At 33.5% G+C, this 20995-nt stretch overlaps 1 protein-coding gene across 1 annotated transcript; it reads left to right on the top strand.

Moving 5' to 3' along the window:
• Positions 1–3248: 3248 nt before the first annotated feature.
• Positions 3249–20583, top strand: LOC133323005 (type-1 angiotensin II receptor-associated protein). Its single transcript, XM_061531960.1, has 4 exons — positions 3249–3373; positions 13971–14117; positions 20182–20251; positions 20335–20583. Exons 1-4 carry the CDS (start codon positions 3326–3328, stop codon positions 20547–20549), a joined length of 480 nt encoding a protein of 159 aa, XP_061387944.1. The 5' UTR covers positions 3249–3325; the 3' UTR covers positions 20550–20583.
• Positions 20584–20995: the final 412 nt, after the last annotated feature.

The following is a 20995-nucleotide window of genomic DNA, read 5'->3' as shown; positions in this document are numbered from 1 at the left end:
TTTTTATTCTGGGGAAAGGAAAATTATGTTTAACATTGCTAAATCTGAAAATAATGAATAATAGTGGAATGTAAAATGATGAATATGTATTATATATATATATATATATATATATTAGAGCGAGATACATGTTAAATTTTATTTTTTTTTTGTTTCTCTGACAATTTATTTTATTTATTTCTTTCATTCAAAAATGCAATTTGAAGCTTCAAAGGCCGATTTTAGATAAATTGCAAACCATACTACTCCATGTAATAATTAAATCTTAATGACTATCAGCCTTATTCTGGATATTTGCTAGGGAGATATCTCGCATGTAAAAAATTTTCGCTTTCACATTCTCGCCTTATTCTGAATGAATAGGGAGTAGCAAAAAATGCGAGATGCGGATTCGAGTTTTCGAAAATGGCGGTGGAAAAAAAGATTCGTCTTGCCATATCGTAAATTACGTTGCAATGTGTGTGGCCATGTTGTAAATTAAGTTGCAATGGCAAAAACACAACGAATAATAGGAAGAAATCTGCGATTTAATTAATTAATTCACAGTTTATTATTTCACTACATAATTGTGTGCCTTTTATTTAATTCCGATATTTTATCTCCCCAAATTCTTAAAGTGGCCTGTTGTTATGATTTGCTTTAAAAAAAATTGTTCTTTCATAATTTTTATATAAGTTTTTCACTTTTAAGCGGCTCATCAGGCAAATTTGGGTTTTCCAAAATTTATAAAATTTTTTTCTTGAGAGACAGATCCTCACCCAAAATGTCTGTATTTCGCCTCCAAAATGCATCAAACTCGACTTAAATATTCCTTATTACCTTCATACATTATTTGACAATATTTGGTTCAGCATGCATCGTTATCAATAGGATTTCCAATGGCATTTTATTGGTTGTTTTCCAGTTACAAATTTGCTTATTACCATTTATAATATTCTAAATCGTCATAGAATAAGTATTGTGTAAATATTTTTCATAAAAATGGTTATTACATATGTTTTTGTAGTCAACTCCCTTTAAATTTATTAGCGTAAAATTTCGCACAAAATTTCATCTCATTCTCCTACTCCCTGTAATTCAGAATACCTAATTTTTCCCCAAAACGGATTTTTTCGTTTTCGAACTTCATTCAGAATAAGGCAAAACGAGAATGCGAAAAAATTCACAGGAAAATGTTGTTCAGAATAAGGCGAAGGGAAAGAGCGAGTAAATTCACATGGAATTGACATCCAGAATAAGGCTGTATATCTTATAAAGGTATGATAATCCGAACATATAATATTATGAAGTTTTTTAAATGACTACATACATATTCATTATGAAGCAAGTAATAACGTAATATACAAGATCGAATTTGAAATTTGTGTGTTTTAAAAGTATGTTACAATATTATCAAATAGAAAACTGAGAGCTACCAATTCATAGTGGTAATTTGGCTTTCAGTCGAAGTCATTTATTACGACGGTCAAATGATCCGCGAAATTGGCCTCTATAAAGACTAACATATGCTACTGTACAAACATTCAGGTGTTTATCTTAATATGAGCCATCACCTAAACTATAAAGATATGAAAAGTGTACCAAAACTGAAAGTAATATTGGATTTTGATGTTGTTGTGATAGAAAGGAAGTTGAGAGGGAAAATTTTTATGGAAACTCATACTTAAAGTATACGAAATTTCGTAAAGCAATTATTATTCGAAGAGTTCTAAATGGATCTAAATGTATTGGAAGCATAGATACAGATTCATTAAAATATTAGTGTGTACAGTTTAGATAAAAATAGACTTCAAACATAATGTGTAAGTGGTACTAAATTTAGTTCATCAGCAGAACAATAACTTTGGCTGTAACGTCAGCTCTTGTGTATACATGGAAAATATGACTCCTCTACAAAAAATCACAACCGAAGTTGGGTGTCCTGTATAGCAACTAGAAAATCCGACAACAAAAAAAGAGTTGTCTTTTTTAAGATTCGTGTATATTGGGGTATAACTGCGGCCTTCGATTTCAAGTTGCACTAGATGAACGTACCTGCATAGCTAGATCGAGGCTGATATTATGATCGTTGTAATAAAGGAAATCGTTAAATCGAATAAACTTAAATCTGCCTAATAATTTTTGTGGATTTCGTAGTCTAACTGCACTTCATGATCAACAAATAAATTAATGTAATAACGGCATCCAGTAGTTATTTTTTGTTGCTTTTTTAAATATGGCAACTGTAATATACGAATAATCGGCAATATCAGATGCTGTTACGTTTATATTGTAAAACTCATTATAACTACTTTTTAATTTTATTTTAATAGATTTTATTATTCATCAGTTAAATCACGACGCGACGCCCACAAAATACGCTAAAACTTTTTATGTGTTTCGAGATGGCAACGCCGATAGTTTTTACGTTAATTCTACTTTATTCTATATTCCATTTTTCGTATAATTTCCAGGTTTGTTATTGTTCTCGGTGTGTCATTCACTCTCTCTGAGAGTTGCAATATTCTCACACGTAATCGGCGGCAACCTCTTTCGATTCATGACCAAATAGTCCAACAAGTTGCTGCTGGTGATTCTGTTGTGTTCACACCGTTGCGGATAACACTTCGAGCGTATTTTGTGTTTCGTATTCGTGTGCGACAATATATCGTTTACTGTGCATTTAAATTTTCAAATAAAGTACAAACAAATATTTTACAATTTTCGTTGTTGTTTTTTTTTTTCAAACGAAGACATTCTTTTAATTGTTTTGTGTTTATTACACCGTCTGTTTGTCTACGCGCTAATTTTTACGCTAACTAGAATTTCTTTATATACGTATATCAAAGACAACAAAAACATAGCAGCTGTTATTCAATACAAAAAAAAGAGTAGAAAAGTGTTTGCAATTTGTAGCCAAGAGTGTTTCTGTTTGAATGTGAAATTCATGATATCAAATCAAAATCAAATAATAGATGAAAGCAAAGCAACTACGAAATTGCTAAAGCAGTAAGACAAACCCTAATGAAGCACCCACAACCACCCATACACACCTCGAGATTCATCATCTAAAACTACAACAACACGGAGAGTAACATTGCAGATTTGTGGTTGTAGTGTGAACATCATCGTAACAGTAACAACAACAAAATAACAGTCAGAATAATAATTCATTATTGAGATATTCTGTCATCATCGCCGTTTCGTTATCATCATCGTTTTCGTGTGTGCAGTGTATTTACTAGAATTTTTTGGTGTTTAACTTTTATTTTTATCAGAGCTTGAAGCTTAAACAAAAAACAACAAAAGTAACTACGACACAAACAACGATAAAAACAGCAACAAAATGACGGATTTAAACGAATTGATGGGATCTGCTTTTGTGCGCGTAAAGGTAAATTTAATTATTAAACTTTCTTCGATTGCAGTTGGTGCTTGACGATTGCCTCAGTTTATTGGGAAATAATTGTATTATCTATTTTGACTGATTGCTAGACAATCACTACTGCCTAGGTGAATGATTGATGTTGGGTTGGTTTTTCATTTAGCACATTTGGTTTGGTAACGAACGTGAGGTGGCAATGGAGTAGATTTAACTTTTCGTTTTTGAACTCCATGATTAGCAGTTTTGGAGTTAGGTAGATTTATTTTAAAAAGGAGAATGCATTCGAAATTGTGAATGTGAATTTGTTAATCTAAAATTCTAACATATTTCGAAACAGCTCGCAAAAATTTGAAATGCCTAAAATTTTCCACTTTTCGGACATCACAAAATTTGACGAGTACTCAAAATAGTTGTCTCGGTTGAAGAAATTAAATTTTCTCATATTGATTGAGTCACGAAACAAGTAAAAGTGGTGAAATTAACTTAAATAAATAGTACCACTTCTATTGGGAATGTACTCAAAATTTAGACAAATATTGAAAACATGGCATAACTCTAGCTCATAAAACGCTCAATTTTTATAAACTCTGCCTTATGGCTAAGAGGTAAAAACATTTTCGAATTCTTGTGCCCTATTTATGGTGATCTTTATTTAGAGGGACTATTATTTTTTTGACAGGAAGTACTGGTACCGGTCTATATCCCATTTTACGGAGCCGATCAATACAAAGTTGGCATAATTTTAAAGATTATGAAAATACATCATCCATCACCAACCATGTAGATCCAAATGATAGCACACACTTTGCGCTCTCAGAAATTCTGTGACTGTATCTGCTTAGGATCAAAAGATATGGCCTTAAATCCTTGAAAGATTTTATCCCCTGGAGGATTTTTTCTCTTCCGAACACCTGCTGCTCCATTAACTATTTTTTCAAGATTCAAAATTTCGGTTAGTAAATTTTTAGGGTCAAATAATCGGGTAACCCCCAGAAAAAATATATCCCTATAAATAGGACAAAAAAAGTACCTACTTCTGTAATCTTTTAATACAAATACTGTTTTTTACTAAACAAGACTGTTCCAAAATCATTCCCAAGAAGAGTTTGGTAAGTTTTACCTGCTTTTGAGTACGGAATCAGACAATTTGTAATTCGGTTAGATTGGAAGGTATTGTATGTTTGTGCCCCAAGAATTTGGTCCTAGATCCACATTCATATCTCGTGTGTGTATTTAATCAAACGATATTATTATTAGACGACTCTATACCTCAAGGGATTAATGAATACAAATTCTACTATTTTCTCCAAGAATGGCAAAATTTTACAATGCTAATTATAAAATAAACATATGATTAAAAAAACAGTTAATTGGACTTGCAAATTTTTACTTGCCTAGTATCTCTTGTAATCTCTCTTGAAATTTATATGTATCCCCATAAATACCTTCATCTGAAATTCCAAGATTTTTTACTTCCGCAATTTTTGTCTGGACGTAGATGAAGAATCTATTTTAAAATGCCAACGTCCCAAATTCCGAAGATCATCTTCTCTGACCATAAAATTAAGCGGCCACTTACTGACAAGACAAAACGTTTATCAGATTTTCTTTTTTTTTTTGGTTCGTTTTACTTTTCCTTGGTCTATTTCACAAAAACAAAGATCATTGCAATGCATTGACTTGTTGCTAAAATTAACAAAAAGAACAGCAAGTACGACGACGACGACCGCAACACCAACAAAAGTCGCTCGATGTTTTTATGCTCCCCTGGTGACCGGCAGGCATGCTCCTATATTCAACACGCCCCTAAAATAGATGATGCCATTTAAACTTGACATGTTGATGCTGCTGTGGTTGCTGTTGTTGTTGTATTCCTCAATTTGCCGAAATTGACAAAATATGTTCGTTCTCGATTGTCGTCGTTGTTATTGTCAATTTGTTGTTCTGTTCTGTTTTGGTGTATGGCGATTAACGAAATCCCCAGCCGAATTGTGAAAAAAATGAAAAAACGACCCCCACGTTTAAATTGCTCACAGTCAACCTGATTTTACTTTTGGGTCATTCGCTTCTTTTAATTGCGTGTAAAACAACAACAATTGTTGAACGATAAACAAAATCTATGAACAAATGAGTATCAATAGGGATGCCAGTGCAGAGGCAACTATTTGGAGATCATTACGATAAATTAATAAATACATTTTTTACACATTTTAAGATGTGAAAAATCATAAAAGAAATCTGAAAATGGAACATGGACGTGCAGATACTTTCATTTTCTTGGCTTTAAATACATTTTTTGAGGACTTTTTCTGAAAAATAGTGGCAAAGTAGTATCTCTCGTCAAGTGGAATAATGCTAATATTATGTGCAAATAATTCAAAATCTTGTTTGCATTAAAATTTTATTAATATAGTTTGTTTTTATTTAACAACAAAACAACCTTGATATTATCACAACACTATTTATAAAGCGTGGGCCAGTCATTATAAATTGTTTAAATATTAGCAAAAAATATGGGAAAACTTTGATTTTTTCTATCACGACACTTTAATTTCGACGATAATTTAATTTATTAGCATGAATAAAAACATGTTTTCTATTTCATTAGAATCTGTCTAATGTGGAGTTTTTCCGATACTTTTCTTTAAATATTAAACTAATCTCTATTAATGAAGTTGTAATATGGAATTTCAAATTGTGTTTTTTAAACGTCCAACCGAAGTTGTTGTATTTTAGTGCAGGGTATAAAAAGTTTCATGCTTATGTTTTAAATTTTATTTACAAATAGTCCCATTAAACCCCTTTCAATGTCTATACTCAAGGGTCCCCTTTAAGGATTCAAAAAAAGTGGAGTATATATTAAATTTATCATTCTGTTTGCAACAACTCGATATATTCACCGAAGACCCCATTAATTATATATTCTTATATGAAATCATATGTGAAATAAACAATGTTGGTCTGTCCGCTTGTTAAAAATCCAAAGTACAGCTCGCAATATTTGAGCTCATACAATGATACTAAAAAATGAGAAAGGTGGTTTTTGCAAAATAGTCAGGCTGAATCCCAGTTTGTTGTTTTTATAAAAAACAACTATTTTTTAGTGAAAATCTCAAGAAGTCTTGATGGTAAAGCCGATTTATTGTGTCAGCATCAAGTGACGCAAGAGTGATTCTCGGGCACTCAAAAACTAAACAAATTATAACACATTATTTTTATTTTAATTTTAAAAGAAAAAGAACAAAAATATAAATTTAAATGTGAATTTATAAACAAAACAAAATTTTCTTTACTTTAAAGTGATTTCATATGTTTTAAGGGGACCCCACCCATTCTCGATTTTAATTTTTCAAGATTTTCAATGGGCTGGTAAATCAGTACCAATGCTTGTTAAGGTTTGTAACTTTGCACATATATATTTGAAGATTTAAAAGAGAAGAAAAATAATTTATAAAAAGTTTTTGTTATTGTTTTGTTGTTGTTTTTTGTAATTAAAGAAAAGTCCTTATTTTTGATGGCGGGCATGATAACTCCTCACTGGAACATCGGAATCCGAAAATTCCAACGGTGTTAGAAAGAGTACATGTCTGGCTCTCGTATGAACTAGGATTATTGACTTCGCTCTAAAATTAACAAAACGGTGGACCTTTGAAAAAATATTTTTGGAAAATCGCCGATTTTTTACTAAAAACCAAGTTAAAAAATAAGGAAGATCTTCACCGATTGGCTTTATCCTAGTTCATACGAGAGCTATACACTCCCAGAGAAACGTTGCAAAATTTGGAACCGATTGGATTATTAGTTTTTGAGTTATCGTGCCCGCCATTCGCAAAAAAATGTTTAGAGAAAAACGCGTTTAAAGTTTGAGAAGCCCTTCAGCCATCACTTGATGCTGACACAATAAATCGGATATATCTTCAAGAGTTCTTGAGATTTTCACTTGAAATTTTGTAGAGACATTCTTTAATCAGTGTAGATTCGAATTATATCAACAAAATTTTTGACCCTTAGAATGGGGGGCCCCCTTAAGTGAAAAGTTTTGATAAAAAACATTTATTTTCGTTTTCGGAAGAAGCTAAATACGGAATTAATCCCACTTTCCATCGGAATTGATTTCTGTGCCATGCCTGTTTATTTGTCTACGTATGTGTGTCATTGATACAGACAATTTAACTATGTATTCTGATTGGAAAAAAATAATACCGTTTTATTAAAAAAGAGAAAACACGGAAAACTCTTCCTTGTAAGAAAAGTTATTAGGTCACTTCTAGGAGGAATGACAAAAGACATTATCTAATTGAGAGAGCCAGTTGTATAGGAGGCGTTCTCAAATAGAAATATCCACAATTGTCTTATTTTAGTAACCATAATAATATTTCAATTTATTAAAAATCTTACATTAAAAATAAAAGGTATGAAATCGCCATCCCTATTGCATTCAACAGCTAGCTATGTGATCTCATTGTGAAACACAAAAACAAAAACTGCATTGTTCATCGAAACAAACGTACGTGCAATTATTTATGGGGTAGTGAGGGGGTCCAATTACGATCTTACATATTGGCTGTGTAAATATTCCGAAAATACTATACTCATATAACATAGGAGTGAATAAATGCGTGTTTGGTGATAACTTCATGATGCATAGAATTTCTTATCAGAAATTTAGTGGGCCTATCGTATAATACCCTGTATTGTTTTATAATTATGTACTATGTACTTCTACTGTATTTCAAAAAGAAAGTAATTGATGTCTTTGGGCGATAATGTGAACATCAAATCTAGATGACACATTTCAAAAAAATAGTCAACATTTATTAGAGTTTAATGAGGATAACACGTTGTTGTATTTAATTGCTGTCTGTGCTCTATTAACAGAACAAACATTGATGTCGACATAAACACATATGTTATAAGTATGTAGAACTATTTTTTTTTGTGCACCATAAAATTGTTTATTGAAAGTAGTAATTTGCTTTGTGGGTAGTTTGAAGAAGAATAAGTGGTTCATTATTTTACTTTTTTATCTTCAAAATATGTGTTCGCTGTATTTTTTGTTTGACAAACATTGTATATACAACACAGTGTCGCGAAACAAAAATAAACGTCGCTTATTTTGATAAAAAAATTCTAAATAGAACACATTTTTCGAATTTGAATCATTTATTTCAAAAACGAATGTGCATTTGCCCTTCGATATTCCATTTCAGTGGCAGTCTGCCTTGTAAATTATGTGGCTGCTGATTTTTTTGGCGTAAATGTTCAGATTCTTACATAAAAAACGTACAAAGACTTGAAATAGAAGAAGAATATGTTTTAAGTGTCCTTCCCATCGCATATAAAGTGCTATCCAGTGTGCTGTGTGAACGACGGAAGCCAATGGTCAATGACATTATTGGACCATACCAATGCGGCTTCAGGCCTGGTAAATCCACCATTGACCAAATTTTCACTGCTGGAAAAGTCCCACGAAAAACACATCGACTCATTCCACCTATTCGTGGACTCTAAAGCCGTATTCGCCAGCCCTATCCGCCCAGTCATGTCTGCGTTTGGCAATTCTGCACAATAAATACGGCTATGCAGGATAACTTTAACTGGTACAAGATCAGCAGTTAAAGTCGGAAAAGACCTCTCGGAGCCCTTCAATACCGAACGAGGATTCATATAAGGTGATAGTTTGTCGTGTGACCTGTTTAACATCCTGCTGGAAAAGGTCATACGAGAAGCAAATGTGAACAAAGTGGCACTCTGTACACCAAAGAGCATATGTTACTTGCCTACTGGGTCGAACATTGCGAACGGCAACAGTCTTGGAATGAATTGAAAAGGAGTCTGTCAAAATGGGACAGGCAGCAAATGGCGAAAAGACCAAGCTAATGGTATCAATGCGCAAGACGTTCAGTAGAATTGGACCAACTGTAGAACTTGAGAACTACAGCTTCGAGGTAGTGAACGATTTTATATAACTCGGTACCGCCATAAACAAAATATAATAACATCAGCTTTGAAATCCGGAGGAGAATAGTGTTGGTCAACAGATGCTACTATGGGCTGAGTAAGTAACTCAAAAGCAATTCCATCTTTCGCCAGACCAAACTTACACTTTACAAGACGCTGATATTACCCGTGCTGTTGTATGGATCTGAAGCATGGGAGTTTGAGAGAAAAATTCTCCGGAAGATCTATGGGCCGTTCAGCGTCGACGGTGAATATCGCCGTCGAATGAACCGTGAGCTATAACATCTATTTTCTGACATCGACATAGTCAGACGTATCGATCTGTAGCGATTATGTTGCCTAAACTATTGGTCAACAAAAGGAGTCTAAACTATTAGCGCTCTCTCAAAATTTATGATTGGTCCTTGACCCGATAAAGTGTTGTGTTGAGCTATTTTCGTGTATCGATCCAAATCACAATCTCGAAATATTTAGTTAATTTTTTACAGATTTCTATATTGAAGCATTCAAATGCTCTAAAAATTTTGTTCCGACTATCCTCCTAACCAAACCTGGAGGTATAGCTAGTATGACAGGTATCTTATTTTATTATTTTAAAATTTCCCTAATATACACTTAGTACAAACTAATAAACATACAAACAAAACAATTTTTTTTAATAAAAAAACAAAACACAGCTACAACAATGACAAGTACCTTGATATTCCATAATTGGATAGCCGATTATTTTACACAGCCAATGTTATTCATCACTATATGTGCCTACGTGTGTGTGTTCGTCCACTTTCTAGCACCCCATGGGGAGGCCCATAAATGCTATGTTACAGACACACGGAGGACGTTATTATTTTGGAAGCATTTAATTATTAAGCATTGCATAGAAAATTACAAAGTATAAATGTTTAGCAGTTGTTCTTTTAAATGTTTATCTCCCCTCCCTCACACCCTCCCACCTTTGTGACACTGACAATTTAACCATGAATTCTAATTGGTTGAATAAATGATATCGTTTTATTTTCAAAAAAGGACAACGCGGAAAACACCTCCTGTTTGTTTAAACAATCATTAGAGTGTTGTTTTTCGTTTTTCAATTGTCTGAAAAGCTATTAGGTCACTTATAGGACGAATAAAAAATAAATAAATACATGGCAGAAGGAATTGTCTAATTGGGAAAGGCAGTACATACGGGGCGTTCCCGAATTGAAATACCCACAATTGTATTTTTGTTTATTTTTTTATTTTTGTGATTAATAATATTTTAAATTTTTTCCTTTATGATATCGGAAAAAATAGAAATCTTTAAAACAATATTTTAAATGTATAAGACACTTTACAACTTTTTTAATAATTCTTCGAATATAAATGGTTCACAATCATAGTTCATTGTTTAGCACTATTTCTGAGATTGATATGAATTGGACTTCTGGAATGGATTGAGTCATGCAAGTAAAACCAACTGTACAGATTATATATTTGATCAGTTTGTGATTTTAATAAAGGTGTGTGTTGTCACATCGTCATGTGTATGTCATATATTCTCATTTCTCATTTGTATGTAATATATTCACAATTATTCCTAAATTTCCTTTACATTATGAATTCTTCATTTTTAGGCCTCTTTCCTCAATCAAAGTGTGGGAAATGACAGATTGTTCAGACACCAGCAAAACAGACCATCTGCCGACATTACTCATAAACATTTATAACTACTTCATTGACGTTTCAAATCGCCACTGTTAAAAATATTAAATAGACAATTTTTATGGAATGAAATTAAATTTTTATGAGTCCGCCGTTTGTGCCAATAAATATCCAAGGCAGTTGGTCATTGTGGGGGGTATAGAAATATCATTTATTAAAAAATAAACAATCTATGTTCAATTAATAATTTAATTTGAAAAATTTCAATTGAAAACAAGAAACATGAATTTGAATTTATCATAAAGTAAAATAAAAACAAACAAAAACACGTCGTTTAAAAAAAAAAACAATCATAAATAAAACAAAATATTGGAAAATGAGGGATTTATCAAACGGTTGCTAGACATTTTATTTATCTATGAAATTTCAAAACTTTTCCTTAATTAGTGTGGATTTGGCATTTAAAATTATTTGGAATTTTTTGTAGTATTTTAAACAGTGTTTATCAATCGCAAAGTCGACTAAAAGAGGTGTATATTCCTCCCATCATAAGTTAAAGCTTATATAAACCGTATCGCGATCTAGGCATTTGGTATTGCAAATGCGAATTATTGGTATAAATTTTATTATAGGTCCTACATTCATGTCCAGCCCAGTTTAAGATATTTTAATGCCTTAGACACATTTTCTAACAAAATTGAATGTAATTTGGCATTTCCGTTTATTGAACCACACCAATGCGGCTTCAGGCCTGGTAAATCTACCATTGAGCAGATGTTCACTCTGCGCCAAATCCTGGTAATGACCCACGAAAAATACATCGACACATTTCAACTATTGGTCGACTAAAAATCCGAATTCGATGTTTAAAGCCATGTTTGCGTTCGGTATTCCTGCAAAATTAATACGGCTATGCAGGATAACTTTAAGTGGCACAAGGTCAGCAGTTAAAGTAGGAAAGGACCTCTCGGAGCCCTTCAATACCCGACGAGGATTCAGACAAGCTGACAGTTTGTCGTATGATCTTTATAACATCCCGCTGGAAAAGGTCAAACAGGCAAATGTGAACAGAAGTGGCACTCTGTACTCCAAACAGCAGCAATGACATCGACATAATGGGCCGAACATTGCGAGCGATAACAGCCACCTTTGAACAAATTGAGAAGGAATCTGCCAAAGTGGGTCTGGCAGAAAATAGCATGCTGGCCAGCAGAAGCTATTATGTTTTAAGTAAGTACTTCTGAAACAATGTCACCTCTTGCCAGACCAAACTCACAATCTGCAAGATGCTAATAATACCCGTACTGGAATATTAATCAGAAGCATGGGTACTTGCGCAAGTAGATGAGGCAGCTCTCGGGGTGCTTGAGAGAAAAATTCACGAAAGCTATATGGGCCGCTCTGCGTCGATCATCTATTTTCGGACATCGGCGTTGTCGGACGTATCGAGCTGCATCAACTAGATTGGCTAGGTCATGTTGTGTGTATGGATGAGGATGCCCCATCTCAAATGGCATATAAAAGCGAACTGATGGTTTACGTAGAAGGGGAAGGCGAATTCGATGGAAAGATCAAGTGGAAGACAACATCTCGGAACATGGTCTTTCAAATTGGTTGAGATGCGCACAAGACTTCGAAACCTTTTTTAAGTTGTTCTGTCACAAGCCGATGTTCGATAAAAAAAAAAAAACAATTGCAGTGGCTGATTTTATTCTACTGTCATATAATTTAACATTTGGGGTTATCTATCTATTGAGAGACCCTGACAACATGTATGTCCCAAAAAATAATTGCGCCAGCTGACCATCTGGACCATAGCGTGGCTTGGCCGCTTGGTGTAACTCTGCTGTCATGGATGGGGAATGGTCGTCTAGTACGGCACTCACGATGTTTTTATATATTGCTTGGTCAATGTTTTTATATATTTCCTTTTGAGATCACTATGATCTTGGTTTTTCTTGGTTGGAAGAATCCATATCTACGAACTATTCTGTAGTGTAAATATACATGGAAAAATCCGATAACTTCCATTATTCCATGTAGCTTTCCAGTGCAGATTATGGATATAGACATGGTATATCAAATATGGACTAAACCGGCCACATTTTTTATATTCCTATATAACGTTATTTTAAAGATTTTAGATTTAGTCATTTTATGGATAGAGTTCGACTATTTGGTCAATTGAAGTGCCTACATATCATTGAAAATCCTCTCGTATTCAATCGTCAAACTTCAAAATAGCCCACCTTATGCTGCATCTTTAACATCTTTGTGGGTAAGAGACCGCTAACTGGAGGATATCATATGATGGAAATATGAATTACGCATAGCATCAAAGTTATTATTCTGAAATGGGATAATGTTGGTAATCCTGTAATTAAAGAATGGATCTTTTAAATATAATCAGTTAAGATATTGATATACAGTCCTTCAAATGATGCCATCATAGTTATATCCCGGTAGATGTTATTTACTCCGTATTATTTTTTTATAATTTATCGGCTTGACGAATATGAATCTTATAATTAATCGACAGCAGATGATCGCCAACTTGATACTAATATAAAAACCTAAAGAATGATAAATAAATATTAACAACATCCATTGGGGGGTTCATGAACGAGTCAACTGAGCCACCTCACAGCCACAAACAACATTTGATATCTTGAATGCTTGAGACGACGTTACTGTTCCAACAATTTATATGGCTTCTGAGGGAGAGATTTATTAACTTACTTATTGAGGTACATACATATGCATTTATACATTAGATGTACAAGTTCTCCATGCATATTCTAGTTTAGAATGATGTCACCACACGATTGTGATGATGTTCGGCTGGCAGCTAGCAAACTGAGGCAACTGCACCATTCATCCAACTGGTTGTTTAATATTCCAAATATTACCATTTAAATAGTTTGCACTTCATTTGATTGCCGTTCGTTACATAGAAATCGCTAACTAAACAACACCGCTTCTCGCTATGTTTTCTCATTTACAGCTGGTTGCGTTCGTCCACTTTATATTCATATCGAATGCCATGATGGGCATGTGGGGTCATGGAGCCTATGAGTTTTATAACTTCCTCTTTATCATAGCCATGTTCTGGACGATGCACAGTAAGGACTCCGTGGAAGCCATACAAGCGGTGAGTACAACTAAGAAATACCAATGTGATTAAGTCTCAGTTGATAAAGCAAAACTAGAATAGAACAACAAAACACAAATCAAGAAGAGTTCAATAAAATAGACGCATTACATGATGGTTTTAGGTGTGGTCTCCAATTTTGCAAAATTGTTGTTGTAATGCGCTGTGATGTCAATGATGTGCATTATCTACTAAAATGCTGAGTTGTAAAATGAAACAGAAATTGAGTGCTGAAATTATTTTCTATTTTTTGAAATGCCATATTCTTTACGACAAACAAACAAATTTATTATTATTGTGTGCATGTTTTTCCATTAGACATTTGGTTTTTCTCAAAAATAACTTTAATATTATTCTTAGTTTTTTTTTTTTTGCTTTCGGAAAAAGGATTGTTATCCTAAATCTAAATCTACTTGGTGGTGTTACTTACAATCTGACACGCAAATCCTTGGACTTTTTGACCAACAACCTTTTTGGGTGGGCAATTTATTTACATTTCACTGCCCATAATTAAAGACCAAAACACAAACTCACACATAGACACTCATATAAATATATGTACATATTTTCATTTAATATTCATGTCAATAGTCCATATACCGAACATAGTATTAAAGAAAATGTTTCTATTAGGGATTTCCCAAGAAAATATAACAATGCAGTCTATAAATACGAAAATCGACCAATCCTAAAGGTTTGCTGAATGCAGACTCACAGTTGTCCCCATGTGATGTTTCGTTGACAATGGCGCCCAACGTCGACCCAAGAGATTAAGTGTGATGTTGCACTTATGGTGCTGACAAATACACCTTATTGATGTCTTATTACCACTATTGTGTACGATCCGAAACTACTTCAGTTTCGTTGCGAGCAGTGACTTACACCTCAAGCCATTGTGCGATAACAGTAGAGCAGCTACAGCATATATCGGTTCATGTTTTCATATGTTTTGGTTCATATAATGATCCAGTCCAATTTTCGATATTTTGAAAGTGTTTGCCGCATTTTTCATCCGCAATGCAGTCCGGGATTTTAAAAAACATTGCAGAAAAATTGTATTACAGGTTAATATTTTTGACGTATCCCCCAAAAAATCCCTTTCCGTTTTCGGTATTTTAAATTCTTTAGCCTTGCTATAATACCGAAGTGGTGTAATTTGGTTTTCCGGTTCTTGAAAGGTGATGATGACGGAACCCCATAAAAATGTCCCGTTATCGTATTTTTAAAGCTTCCTCTTTGGTAAATTGAAGTTCCTAGAAGATTTAGCCATGTTCATCTATTGCAATCACGAAATTTTGAAGTTTTTCACATATATTGATATCACTTCTTGGATATTTGGCCCCATATAACATTACATTTGTTTTTTTTTTCATTTATTTCATAATTTAGAAGCCAAGTTTTTAAACCCTACACAACTTTGTTGTCAGGGTATTATAGCTTTGGGCAGCCCCAAGAATTTGTAACACCGGGAAAAAATAACACCGATCATATGTCGAGTAGCTGAGTCAATCTAGACATGTGTGTCCGTCCTTCCGTCCAATATATTTTATCGGATTTTCTGGTCGCTCCAGAGGCCGCAATTATGGCCCTCGAAATTTTAGCTTTTTGGATCGGTCAATATTTAGCGGGTCAAATGGACCCAGACTTTGTATGAAAAATTACAAAATTTGTATTCTGATGAGTATATATTTACTTCTGAAGGACATAGACCCGTGAAGTTGATAGTATATCCAAGAGGAGTTTTTGACCTTTAAATTGAAACCATTTATATTGTTGTAGATTTCATTTAGTAACCCAATACCACACTAGAAGGCGGAAATATAGCGCTGATTGCTTTGAAATTTTTCCAAGTTCCAGTTATGGCCAAGGACAACAGCTTTTTTTGGTGATGATCAGATAATAATTTTGAAATGGACCGAAAACCTTATTTTTTGAGTCGATCTATAGGCCACAATTGTAAGCTGAACATCACAACACAACCCACGGTGAAGGGAATCTGGACAATTGATTAGAAGACCTGTACTGAATATTAGTAATACCCGGAAAATATGTCAATGTAAGGAAGAGGTGATGTTGATCTCTAATCGTGCAAGATGGTGCAAATATCACGAAATATTGCCAAGGCTCGGAATAAAGTTAGAGTTCGTGTAGTTGTGTAGATTAGCATATGGCCAGCCCCGTCCACCTAAACGGCTCCGCTCACTGGTTTGTTAATAAAATTGTTCTGGGATTTTGCAAAAGTAGTTCACATATTTCAATCGCCATCCCTATTGATTAATGCACAAAACCGAATGTAAACAATTCAACGTCATAAGCATGGTGTTTTGTTTTGAATTTTCCCATTACTTCCTTTTGAACCATTATCGACAATAATGTTTAGTCATACGACCCGACGGACCATTGTGTTAGTCATCCATCAACTGGTTCTGATTAGACCTAAGTAAATACGCAAACAACCCAGCAAGGCGTAAATATGATTAGCCCCACTAAGCTTTGTTATCTACAAAAAATTATTTATTTAAATAAAAAATAAATATTTTTTCACTTTTGCTTTTCTTCGGTTGATTTCATAATAAATTAACTTCTTCTACTAGTTTACACACGTTTTTCAAGAAACTATTTCCAGCTAGGTTTTGTTTTTGGTGTTCACTTGGACTTCAATTAATTTACAATTCATGAACGGCTTGAATTTGTAACAAAACAAACTTTGACCTTTTTAATCGTGTGTTTGTATTTGGAAATTTCGAATTAATCATACGCCACATGGTGGTCACTTCTTTCGTTCGTTCGCTCGTTTGTTTGTTATTTTCTTGTGATTGACCCACATCCAGGCATTTAAGTACGACAAAAACAAAAACAATACATCCATGCTTACCTGCCACAGCCTTTTGTTGGTGGACAACAAATTCTTCTGTTGTTGGTGGTGATGTTAAGACTTACAAAAATTTCCAAGAAATCCTGTAAACTCACGCAATCACCACCAACTTAGAATGAAGTCATGCTACCAATCGTTCTCCACTTTCATGTCATCCAACTGTGCTTTTGTTCTTTGTCCGAACACCATTGACAAGGAGAAACAAAGTCATTGGCCATTTGTTTTCTCATTTATTTTTGGGTTTCCTAAAAAATCCCTTTCGCGTTGAAATGCTTGGAAATGGTGTAAAATATCAACAACGACGACTGCAAACGAATAACATTTTAACGCCTTTAATAACATATCCTAATAACACAACACACTGAAATACGACTACATAAATAACTACATTTTCCTGTGACTTTTCCTACCGAAAATCCTGCATAATTAATTTGTTGACATATTAGCTTGATAAGAAGAAGGGGGTGGAGCATTTGTTCCACTTATTTTAGATGGTATATAAAGTTGTATTAGTTCGGAACTTCTTGTGGAGGCCACGAGCTCTAGGCTAATGGAAACATTTGTCAATTCAAATGAACGTCATAGAAATATATATACTAGCATGTGCTTAGTAAATATGTAGAACACTGTATGTATATAATGGTTAAGTTATATTGTAATTTACATATAAATATTAAAACACTATACATCGGACATAATTACAAATAAAAAGGGTGTAACTTAAGCCTAGTTATTAATTCGGACCTTGCCTATATTTACTTGCGACCTCGGGTCTTGTACCCCTTTTAATATGTCACAGTCTCTTCACAATTCATGTAAGGTCATTGACCTTTGCTCAAACGTAAATCACATTAAACAATAAGAAGGTCATTGACCTAAGGTAACTTATATTTGTTTCAAGTGTTTTAATAAGGAGACCTCCCTTTCTGGATTTCAAATTTCGACGATTTTCAATGGGATGGTAAATAAGCATATTAAAGAAATATCGAATAGAAACCAAAATTTCTAGAAGTGTTAGAAACAACCAATACTTTTGTATTTAATTAAAAAATAAAGCATTTAATTAAAAAATAAAGGATATCCGATCGATCATTTATTCCGCTTATATTAGTTACATATATCGAATAAGTGATTTTAAGTAATATTTCATTATTCACTACAGCGAAATTTTACATATTTGGGGATTCTCGAATCGAATTTTGATATTTGGAGTTGTTCTTATAATAAAATTTCCATAATTTTGTATAGTATACAGAAATATGTTGTCGGGGTATTATAGCTTTTTGTGGCCACAAGAGTTTTAAACGCTGAAAATATTGTTCCTAGACCTTTTAATATACCGATCGTCATATCTCAGCCAGTTAAGTCGATCTAGCCATGTGTGCCCTTCCGCACGCCCATTATAATCAGTAAACACGATGCAGACAACATTTGACATACAGACGATACAGACAACATGTAGGTTCGTTTTGAACAAAAGAAGATCCGTTATTATTATGGCCCGAATATCACGAAATTTTACACAGAGAAAGGGAGAAGCATGGATTTTTTTATAATAATGAGACTATATTTAGCGGTACAAATGGACCCACAGATTTTTGTGTAAGAAATGGCAACATTTGCATACTATCGCACATATAGTTACTACTGAAGGACATAGACCCGATAATTCGACTCCAAGAGGAGTTGTTGGATGGATACTAATTATAGAGATATATGTACTCGGATGTGAGATTTATATTTAAATATCTACAGACGTCTAGGTATATTATTTTGAAACTCATTACCAAATCAACTTCGTTTCATTTTAATACTAGTCTAAACGGCCAGGATTTGATATCTCGATTTACAAATCAAGACGATTTAGAAGGCTTAATCTAAACGTGCCTTAATATTGGAAATATGCATATGCGCCTGGAAATATGCAATATACTTGGCTAACATTATTGACAGTATGCTTTTAATTTATTTTTTATACCCTTCACCACATTGTGTTACCTGTTACAAACATATGCACAAAGATATAATACCCTATCTTTGTGCATATGTTTGTAACAGGTAAAAGGAAACGAGATAGACACATGGTTCCTTTTGAGAATATGCCTAGAATCACTTTCTGAGTCCATTTACGCATGTCCGTCTGTCCGTTCATGTATTTTTGTGAACAAAGTACAGGTCGTATTTATGATTCGATTTGGATGAAATTTGGCATAGGTCACTTATTTGGCCCAAGGACGAACCCTATTCAAATTGGGAAAAATCGGTCCAGATTTCCCATATATATTTTTGTCCGATTTAATGTAAATGGTGTACCAAAGTCCCTATATATCTTTCGATTTGCACGAAATTTGGCACAGCGTAATGAATTAGGTATAGAATGATGTGTGTTAATTTCCTGAAAATCGGCTCAGATTTAGATATAGCTCCCATATATATTTTCGTCCGATTTAATGTAAATGGTCCACCAAAGTCCCTATATATCATTCGATTTGCACGAAATTTTGCACTGCGTATTGAATTAGGTCTAGAATGATGGGCGTTAAGTTTATTAAAAATCGGTTCAGATTTACATATATCTCCCATATATATTTTCGTCCGATTTAATGTAATTGGTGTACCAAAGTCTCATTTATCTTTTGATTTGCACGAAATTTGGCACAGCGTAAGGAATTAGGCCTAGAATGATGTGTATTAAGTTTCTGAAAATCGGTTCAGATTTAGATATAGCTCCCATATATATTTTCGTCCGATTTAATGTAAATGGTCCACCAAAGTCCCTATATATCTTTCAATTTGCACGTAATTTGGCACAGCGTAATGAACTAGGTCTAGAATGATGTGTGTTAAGTTTCCTGAAATCGGTTCAGATTTAGATATAGCTTCTATATCTGACCAAATGAAAAATTTAGTATCGGTTGCAGAATGACCTGTTTATGTATCCAATTTTATTTCACTGGTCCTTTACAAATGCGACGTCTGTTAGGATGGAGGGTATCATAAAGTCGGCCCCGTCCGACTTTACTACTTTCTTTAATGGGTTATAATTACACAGGTTGGCGTCGCGTCTCTTCACGTCTATTCCTATTCATTAATAATATAAACATGATATTTTAAATAAATCATTGTGTTTAAATGCAAATGCAATTACATACTAAAACTATTTGTCTTCTTTTAATGTTCATTTTGCAGGCATTAATAATTGATACGAGCAGTATATTCTTTGATATGGTGACCATTATTATCATGTTCCACGCCATGAGTAAGTGATGACATACCGACAATATGTAATAATAACAAACACAACAACACAAACATTAACAACTATTTTATTTTTACACGCAGATGGCTGGGCAGTGGCGTTTTCAATTATCAACCTGCTGATTCGTCCTGTCAGTGTTATCCTTTTGTATCGTGAATTCAATACACGTGGCGGCAGTTTACAAACTGGATCTGTATTCCCCACCACAACACAACGAAGCTATCAGGATATTGATAGGCCAACACAACCAGTGCCAACCAATTCACCACCAGGACCCAATGTGGCAAGCATTTTCTAAGTCAAACTGGAACCCGTCGACACGATGGGGAAAAATAAGAAGCAAAAGAAGGTGGCATGGACTAAATAAGCGAAATTCTTAGGTGTCAATCATTTCAAAATATCTTTCTTTGTTGTGTGCCCATACAAAAATAAGTCTAGTGTTGTATAGTCATAACGTGGTGACATCTTCCAAAATTGTAATTTCATTTTTTTCTAAATAATTACTTAGTTATTATTACTTACATTAAAGGTTTTGTTAATACATGTTTTGTTTTGTTTTGTTTCAACAAAGGAAATACAAATTTAACTATATTTTCTAGTTTTGAATATCTCTATCATTTACTAAATACTACTATTTATATTAAAAAATAAATAAAAAACATTTAAAAATAAATTAAAATTAAAATAAAATAAAAATTGTAAGATGTTTTATAAATAATATAAAATTGCCAATTAACAGGATAT

The sequence above is a fragment of the Musca vetustissima genome, unplaced genomic scaffold (assembly GCF_032173495.1).
Source record: "Musca vetustissima isolate MV318-11 ecotype Yass unplaced genomic scaffold, APGP_CSIRO_Mvet_v1 utg3678, whole genome shotgun sequence".
Lineage (NCBI taxonomy): Eukaryota > Metazoa > Arthropoda > Insecta > Diptera > Muscidae > Musca > Musca vetustissima.
The sequence above is the reverse complement of the archived record's forward strand: the minus strand, read 5'-3'. Positions and strand labels throughout refer to the sequence as shown.